The sequence below is a fragment of the Mus pahari genome, chromosome X, assembly GCF_900095145.1.
Source record: "Mus pahari chromosome X, PAHARI_EIJ_v1.1, whole genome shotgun sequence".
In the NCBI taxonomy this organism is placed as follows: Eukaryota; Metazoa; Chordata; class Mammalia; order Rodentia; family Muridae; genus Mus; species Mus pahari.
In genome coordinates this window covers 60,760,533-60,770,051 of record NC_034613.1, presented here as the reverse complement: position 1 = coordinate 60,770,051, position 9,519 = coordinate 60,760,533, and the positions used below count along the sequence as shown (strand labels likewise).

The following is a 9,519-nucleotide window of genomic DNA, read 5'->3' as shown; positions in this document are numbered from 1 at the left end:
TTGTAGAAGTCATGGAAAAGAGACTTAGCCAACAGCCGTGTGAAGCCCTAAATGTGTCACCTAACTGCTAAAGCAGGCCTGGTTGGTGTGTGGTGTGGGTCTATGTGTGATGTGTGTGTCTGTGTGTGTGTTTGTTTGTGTCTCTGTGTGTGTGCTGTAAAAGGGGTATCTGTATGTTTGTGTGCTATAAAGGGACTGTAAAACACAATAATAACCCACCCCATTTTCCTGATGTCAGTTCGCCCTCTGGTGGTTGGGTGCGACTTCCTTGTTACTAGACAAAACAGTGGGGAGATCCCTCTACATTGATCTCCCTCCAAAAAAGGATGTGACAAGTGTCCCATCTTTCAGCTTCGAGCTATGAAACAGATAGATTAATGCTGCTTAGGCTGGAGCTCTGCCTGATCCAGGATGGGAGTGGCTGTCTGTAAGAGAAGCAGTAACCAACAAGGGTCAGACAGAAAGGGGAGAAGTGGGGAACAGCAGGGGCTTTTGTTTTCTATAGGTCACCAATACAAAAGAAAATTGATGTTCATGCATAAGTGGGACAAATTATCTTCAGTGGATATTTTCAGAAGATAATAAAACCATTCCAATTTAAATATTTGTAAACTAAGAGCAGAGAACATCAGGTTGTACTGAATAAACATAGCACACAATAGAAAATGTATTTCAGCTCTTACACTACAGCCAGTTACAGAAAGAGGCGGGGGTGGTGGCCAGCAACAAGCAGCAGAGAGTCACGATCTTGCTGAGAGAACAGAGGAAAGGGGGTGGATGGGGCTTGGTCAGAAATAGACACTGTCTGACTAGGCTGATGTCCAAAGGCTCACCGGATGTCTGTGCCATGTCCCAAACAGACTCACAAAAACAAGACACACACACACACACACACACACACACACACACACCTCACTCAAGATTAAGGGAACACAGATGTTTAATGCACAGAAAAATGTTGTGGAAGATGAAATACAAGGATATCTGGGAAAGGGGAAGCTGAGCCTTAAAGTCTGTGTTTTTAAACCTAGAGAGCCCTGCTTTGTCAAAGCAAGCAAGCAGCTCTGAGGCTTGGTCGAAGGTAAACCAGACTCCATAGAGAAACTACCACTTTCTTGCTGATAGGAAGGTAAGCATTTTCAATATAGTCATCCACCTGTTTCTGGCACTAGTGTTCTTCTAAGCATGCAAGAATAATGTCTTGTGCAGGTTCCAGTGTTTGCAAAAATTAATTCAGTGCAGCCTTAGCAACAAGCATCAAGGCTTCAGATCCAGGGGCTTCTCTCCCTATTGGCTGGGCCTCTCTTAAGCTGAAAGGCTTACAGTCTTTTTTCCAGCATAATAGCACAATAGAGAAGCCAAGTACATCCAAAGCAGTGACCCATCACCAGTGCTAACTCCCTACTGTTACCACCTTAAGCCCAAGACTTGAGTCTGTGTGATGTTACAGATCCCTCTGGGTGAAACTCCCTCTCGCTAAGGCTTTTTACTGTAAGCCAGGGGATGAGAAAAGAAACTACATTGAATTTAAAAGAAGCAAAGGTAAGAGAATTTAAAAACCATACATTAAAAGATACAGTCAAGGGAGTGAGAAGGCAAGTTGAAAGATAGGAAATATATTTGCAAATGTGGTAAAGATATTTATAGTACATAAATAGCACTTACAATCTGATGACTTGAGAGTGGCCAAAGAATTTGAAAAGATATTTTTCCAAAGAAGACATACAAATAGCCAACAAACATGTGAAAATGCACAGATCCATAAGTCATAAGAGAAAGGAAAGTCAAATCCAAAATAAAGAACTGTCTCACACCCAAGAGGAGGGCTCATATCCAAAACCTGAAAGTAAACGTTGGCAAGGATATGGAAAAAAATAAAATTGAACAAAACAGTGTGGAAGTTCCTAAAAATAAAAGAAACCATAGGACCCAACAATTCCACTTCAAGAAATGTGTGTCTCCCAAAGAACTAAAAACAGGATCCCAGGATATTTGCATATCCATGTTTATAGCAGTATTTCAATAGCCAATTCATAGGCAGAAACTGAATACTCCTCAGTTGCTGGCTGAATGATTAAAGCATGTCATATCCATGCACTAAAATATTATTTGCCCTTTGAAAAGGAAAGAAAATATAGCTTGTGATGCAACATGGATGCATTTTAATGATACTATGTGAAGTAAGGTGACACAGAATGAATGCTACAGGATCCCATTTATGATATTCCTATGGCAGCCACATTTGTAGAAAATCCAATTCCTATTGTCATGAACTGGGTGGGTGGAATAGGGAGTTATTTAATAGATACTGAGTTTCTCAATATGAGAAAGGTCTGATGGTTGATTAGATGATAAATTTCACATATGATTTTCCTATGGGAAGTGGGTGAGTGAGTAGTAGCATGCCTGAACAGGAATCAGGTCAGTATTTTTCTGTGGATGTGACTGCTTGCAGGTGGAAGCATATGATTTTATGTCACTTGTATTCCTTCTTTTCCATATTCATTCACTTGAGCATTCCCTTACTCTCTAGACAAATAAACATCGAATGCCTCCTCTGTGGAACACATGTCACCAAAGCTGCAGCTAAAACAGGAAAGGAGCCCACAGTCTGGAGGGGCAACCAAGTCTATCAAAACTGGACACACAATATAAGAACCAGGAAAGGGGGTACTCTGAGAATTGTGGGAACTTAGGGAATGTGAAGCTGTCTAATGGGGGAGCGGGTGTAGGTAAAAGGATTTTCTACAAAGATTTGGATTCAGGCATGAGTCCTAAAAGAGCAGTGAGGCTCGGGTGAGCAGAGAAAGATGCCTAGATACATGCCAGTGGGGAAACTCTTGGGTGAGGGGAAGGAAATGTGAGGAAAGAGAGTTGAGCAATAACCACAAGTAGCTGAAAGGAATTTATTAACTTTTAAGTGCCTCTAATTCACAGTATCTCACACAGCAGTAGCCTTCACAAACTCTTCAGAACTTGTGTGCATAAAGGTGTGATGGCCCAAGCTGCCAGCCACCTCCTTCTCAGAGTGACATTGTCTGACAAGGAAGTATGACCCTGAGCACCAACACTCAAACCCACCCTACCACTCCCCTCACAGACCTTGCATGCCTTGGGAGGCAGGGTACGGGGCCCAGTGTCTGCAGCCAATTCTTAAATGTGTATAAGTGCATGGAAACAGGTTGTTCAGAGAACACATTAAAAAGGTATTTGGGGCAGAATGCAGTAGGGAGTGACTCGATATAAAGAAGCTAAAAGGAGGCATTGTAGTGCACAGTGTTCTTCAGAGTTATCTAGTCCCAGAAAAGCCCCAGGAAGGACAATTTAGCTATTCTCTGATTCCTTGTCAGACTTTGGAGGTCACGCTCTTAGAAATTCAACCCACATTATCTCCATTATCCACAAGCTTGGCTGTTAGCTGGACTTGGAGGGGGACTCCAAGATGTAGCCAAAACCTTAAGCCTCAGCAAGTCTTCGGGAGTTCGGAGGGACATGAGCATAATGTGTGTAAATGTAAAGTTCTATACAGCACTTCTAACTCCTGGGGTCAAAGCAAGCCTGGATAGGAACCTATGGCTATTCAGCAGCAGCTGGCTCAGGGGTGTTTATCCCATCTGATAGGTAATCATCCTCCTGGTTCTGTTTCATCTTGGTCTCCAGCACTGTGATGCGCTGTTTGAGCTTCTGCTGGGCTCCAGTGTACTCAGCCAGCAGGCGGGCAAAACGAGTGTACAAGGTCTCCATGTTTGTCTCCAGCTGCTCCAGCTTCTCCTGAACATCTACTTCCATACTAGTTGCCACTTCATTCTCATCCAGTAGACCTTCCTTCATTAGGATCTCCCTACCCCGTTCTTCTAGGACTTTCTTGGCATCAGGATACTCAGTCACAGCTTCCATAAGGTCATCCTTGGACAAGCAGAAGAGATCTGAATAGCCCAGACTACGGATATTGGCAGTGCGCCGATTGCCCATTTTGCTACCCTTAATGTTAAGGATACTAATCTCACCAAAGCAGCTCCCAGCTGAGAGCAAGGCATACTGAGTCACACCATCATCAGCTACCACTGCCAATTTGCCCTCCTTGATGATGTACATTTCCTTGCCAATGTCCCCCTTACGGCAAATATAATCTCCAGGACTAAAGACCTGAGGACGAAGCTTCAGTACCAGTTCTACCAGCAGGCCAGCTTCACAATCCTGGAATATGCGCACTTTCTTCAGAGTGGACAAATGAACATTAATGGCTATCTCTGCCCTAAGCTTTGCTGGCAGGTTCTTGAGGACTTCTCGTTCATCTACTGTCTTCTTATTGGTCCACAAGTAGTCAAACCATTTGATGACCTTGGCTTCCATGTCTTTGCTGACCTTTCGGAACTGCATGTAGTGTTTGACAGCATCAATCTTGGCTTGGAACTCTGCTCGTGTGGCATTCATGTTGGAGATCATGGAGCCCACATTTCCCACAATAGTGGCAAAGATGAGGACACCAATCAGGAAGTCAAAGATTACAAATAGGTACTCCTCATCCTTTACAGGGGGTGGTGTCTCTCCAATGGTGGTGAGGGTCAGTGTGGACCAGTAAAGGCAGTAAATGTACTCCCTAGCCAGGTAGCCATATTCAGGGTCAGTAATGTTGGGGTAAACCCAGGTGTCAACCCCAAAGCCAATGGACTTAGAGATAGCATAATAAATACAAGCATTCCAGTGTATGATGACCAAGATGTAGAGGACCAGGTTGCTGATTCGGAAGATGTTGGGGTAGCTGGTGCGTGTCTCAGTGCGGTCAAAGAACTCAAACATACGGGCAAAGTGTAACAGACGATTAAAGCGCACCTCAGGGCTGTGGATACCCACAGCAAAATAAATGAGGTCAGTGGGGATGATAGAAGCCACATCCAATTTGAACTGCAAAGTGTGGATATAGTTGTCTCGCAATTTCTTGGGGTCTTTGACCAGGAGCCCCTGTTCTAGGAAGCCTGATAGAGATATAAGCCAACATGTCACTTTTATCCTCAATCCTATGTCTCACAAGATAATTCTCAACAAGGAACAAACTGTTCACTTAGACTTCCTTCCCAAAAACCACATATCAAGAAAAATCAGAAGAACCCTAAGAAACCACTGCCAGGTTTAACCTCCATAAGTATGTGAAGCAATAAGATTTAAAGAGGATCCTAGCAGAGGTCTACCTTCTTTGATTCAGTTCTTTGAACTTGGGAGTCCAGATGCTGCCTGTGCATCCCAGGTACTCACCTGTGCGCAGCCGAATGATGAGGTCTGCAATATAGACAGTGTCTGAGAAGTAGTCCAGCACCAGCCATACCACAAAATAGTTTCTCTGTAGATCACTGAAGCAGGCTCTGGAGGAGGACAGGACTGGCTTCATTAACAGACCCTGGTAAGACCCCCTAGTGGTCCTAACCTGTATACCCATGTCTGTAGGGAGAACTTCATGAGGTAGGGACATGGGTGAGCCACAGTTGGCCTAGTGACAATGACTAGTGACTTCTACCTCAACTCTTATTACTAAGTAGACATCACTACATGTATATTATCAGTGACCATTGTTCATCATCCATGTGCTCTTGACTGATATCCAGAAACAGAACACATCTTAGTCATGACTATATGCCACATGCCTGGTTCAAGGACCCAGAATGAAAGCCATCAGTGGTATAAGTTGAATAACAAAATCAGGCATTAGAAGAACAGCTGAATGGCTTCTTTATTCATTCCTTCAATAGATTCCTACTGAACACATCATCAAACCCTGGCAGGATGAGACTATAGACAGGAGTGGAGTTTAAGATAGAGGTGATGAGACTAGAAAAGGTTTAGAGGCTACAGGAGCCTTGTATGAAGAACTGGCAAAACCGGTCAATGAGTGGGTAGAACCTAGGGAAGGGACTAGGGAGGGGACAGAGGAAGGAAGAGATTTGATTATGTACTAGTCCAAAGGGAGGATGGTCACATTTAGAACCAAACCCTCACACAATGTGCAGAACAAACTGGACCACAACCTTCAGCTGTACTGGGCCACTGAGAGATAGGGGCCTCTCTCCTGTTATTCCTTTAGCCCAGAATGCTCTTTCTGCCAACTTCACATATTTGGACAAATTAATACCTCCCACCAAGCTCTCAGCTAAAGTCTCTGATAGAACCATTGTAATTCTCTACTAACTTACTACCTGAGTCCCTGGTTGCTCATTTCTTTTGTTGCATGTTTACATTCAGTCTAGCTGAGAACACTGAAAAAGCAGAAATTATGCCTGTCCTGCTTTTCACATTAACCCAGCACAGAGCACAAAACATAGTAAGTATGCAGGTAACCCTTGCCCAGTCAAGGACTGCCATAGCATACAGTTCTATGTGGACTGTTCAAGTTCAGTCCAAGTTCAGTCAGCCTTGAAGATTAACCTTAGAGCTCTATCATGTGAACAATTGGGAGCTATTAAATGGTTTTAGAAGAAAGAGTAGTATAGCGGGATCCTGCTTGTGGCAAGTGTGGCATATGTACTGTAAGAGTTAAGTGTACCTGCAAGGCATAGAAGCAAGACTACTGTAGCTTTTCCAGAGATTAGAGGAGGATGGCTTTGCCAAGTACTGTACTGACGTGCATGAAAAGGTAGCTGAATATTACACTAAAGTACCAGGTAGAGAAGCAACATGAAGACTTAATGGCATAGTGACTAATGGGAAGCACTGGGCTAACAGAATAGATAAAAGAGAATTCAGAAAGAATCAGAAACTTTAGAAAGAGTACTTGGTTATTGTATACTCCCTGTCTAGAGGTGAGATTGCTGTGATGTTAATCCCACTTCCTATGGACTGTGTTTCTGTGATCACTCCCACCCAGGTCCCTCCATGCTCACCTGGCCACCAGCAGGCACCAGTTGTAAAGGACAGGCATGGCAATGACAAACAACCAACGGTAATACCAGTCCCCGGCTGGGTCCAAAACAAACAGTTCAAATTTCTTTCTGAAGAGACAAATAGAGGTCACTAGGTTGCTAGAACTCAAGGTTTCAGAAGCCAAAATTCTCCAAAACATCAATAAATTAAGACGATATGTGGATTGAGGAGTATGTTGTCTTAAGGTTTCCTTTTATTGCAACCCACAGCCAAATACCAGGCCTCTGATCCATTCTGATCATTGGAAGTTTCATTGCCTCCCCTGTCCTCTGAAAGGGCCTTGCCCAGAAAACATATCAAGGACAGACCTTTCAGCACAGATATGCTTTCAGGGGTCTAAGGAGTATGTACCTCAGGATGGTAAAGGAGCTTTAAGCCTGTTCACAGAGTCCCTTTAGAAAAAAAGAGAGAAACTCTGGGCTAGTGATCTGTATGTGCTTCCCTCCCATCCTCCCTTTCTGTTTTCTGGCTTTCAGCCTCCAAATCACTTTCCCAGATGATTCATCTTAACTTGGCAAGAACATTTTCCCTCCACTAACCAGAGATGGTGAATGTTGGCCAGACATCCATTATCATCTATTTATTCTTCAAACATCAGGTCCTCCAATTCTACATTTTACTTCCCCATCTCCCACTGCCATTTCTTAATCACCCGAGTTTCATGCCCCTGGCTTCCACATAAGTCTGTTCAAAAACCTGCTTTTGTGACCATGGTGGAGCTGAAATGAGCATGACTTCAATAGTACTTTCTGACTATGCCTCCCTGCTTGATCATCATGTACTGACTTCTGAAGCTAGGACTGAGGTGGTATGCCCCTGGCTGGGCACCTCTTCTGCCCAAATTCACTCCATAGGCAGCAAAAGAATATCTAACAAGTGAATAACTATGGTGAGAAAATATATTTCATTTTCCCACAGTAAGGAGATCACTGCTGTTGCGGAGACCTCGGGTGAGGACAATGGAAATACTCCGAGTAAAAAGAAACAGGAGGTCATCTTTATCTACTATCACAGAGCTTGGCACAGCCCTGTACTGCCCCTGATAATGGTTACAATCTCCCACAGCAGGTGTGGAAGCCTTTGGAGCCCCCCCACAACCTCCAAAGGCTATCTAGATATACTTGGTGCCCTTTCCCTCGCCGTCCTTGTCGCCTTTGCCATCCCCCTGATGGGTTGTCACAGTCTGGAGCTCAGGCCCACGGAAACGCTCTAGAAAGGAGTCAGGTCTTGGTTCCTCCTCACGGAAATTCTTGTTGGCCCAGTCTCTGATGATCCCCACCAGGCGGACAATCCTAGAGGGAAGAAAGGAGTCTGTGCCAAAACAAACAAACAAACAAACAAACAAACAAACAGCAGTGCTGTTTAAACAAGACCTAAGAGTGCTCACTGCCTGTTGAGGGAGAAAAGAAAAGAGGGAAATAGACCGGGCCACTATTTCCTGTATGGTAAGATCTGGAAAGAGGCCAGCATTGTGGGCAAGTATTAGGATTTAAGCATGATCTCAAGTATATCCTGTGGGGGAGGATGGCCTTCCAAAGATTTCCTGTGTAATGTGACTTTTCAGTTCACTGTGAAGCACAAACAGGAGATCTTCAAGGCAAGACAGAGATTGTAAAGAATCAGGACAGGCCAGTACAAAGCCTGTCCCAGGCTTCCTAATTTCCTTACAAGGCCTACTCCATTGAGACCCTAAATATATGTCCTTCTGCTGTAAAGCATACCCTCTTCCTAGTGCTGAGGCAGCCAAATATGAAGGGAAGCCTCGCCTTCCTACTCTCAGCTTGCCTTGGAAGAGCATCTAGATCAGTGGTTCTCAACCTTCCTAATACCGAGACCCTTTAATACAGTTCTTCAGGTTGTGGTGAACCCCAATTATTTTCATTGCTTCTTCATAACTGTAATTTTGCTACTGTTATGAATTTTAATGTAAATATCTGATATGCAGGGTATCTGATATGTAAGCCCTGTGAAAGGGTCTTTCAACCCACCCCAAGAGGTTTTGACCTGAAAATTGATAACCACTGCTCTACAATCTTATTAAAAAGTCTAGTGCAGCTAAGAGGAGGGCCTAGTATCCATTTGACAGGTCCCAAGAACAGAAGAGGTAGCAGGTCAGTTTAAGTGGATGACTTACCTTCGGAAGCCACCCCTTCCCCTCCGTGGGGTATCCATCTCTGCCAATCTTTGCAGTTCTGAAGAAGTGTCATCATCAGCTGCCACAGAATGTGGTCTGCAGAAAAAGGCACATAATTGACACAAGTTCTATCAGTATGAGTTGTCTTTCCTCTTAGAACATGCCTAAACATCTCATAGTCCCTTTTGAAGAAACACTCCGGCCAATGTAGCTTACTTTGTCACTGCAAGTCAGAGCTCCAAGGAGGTAGTATGGACTATGTGTTATTGATGGACTCACCAAATATGAGCTGAGAATGCAGTGCAGGATTAGAGTGATTTCCTATTAAATACAAGACCCTGAGGTACTACCTAAAGAAATAGAGAAAGTGGGATAGGAAGTGGAAGGAAGAAAGGAAGGAAGGAAGGAAGGAAGGAAGGAAGGAAGGAAGGAAGGAAGGAAGGAAGGAAAGAAAAGAAAAGAAAAGAAAAGAA

The 9,519-nt window shown here is 43.9% G+C and overlaps 1 protein-coding gene across 1 annotated transcript in view; it reads right to left on the bottom strand.

Moving 5' to 3' along the window:
- Window positions 1-2,892: 2,892 nt before the first annotated feature.
- Window positions 2,893-9,519, bottom strand: part of Cnga2 (cyclic nucleotide gated channel alpha 2) — an 18,051-nt gene continuing 11,424 nt past the window's right edge. Inside the window, exons 3-7 of the mRNA XM_021188201.1 lie at window positions 9,047-9,142; window positions 8,034-8,204; window positions 6,873-6,980; window positions 5,254-5,360; window positions 2,893-4,976 (exon numbers count right to left, since the gene is read on the bottom strand). Coding sequence (XP_021043860.1) covers window positions 3,577-4,976; window positions 5,254-5,360; window positions 6,873-6,980; window positions 8,034-8,204; window positions 9,047-9,142 — 1,882 coding nt within the window. The 3' untranslated portion in view covers window positions 2,893-3,576. The remainder of the gene's footprint in view (window positions 4,977-5,253; window positions 5,361-6,872; window positions 6,981-8,033; window positions 8,205-9,046; window positions 9,143-9,519) is intronic.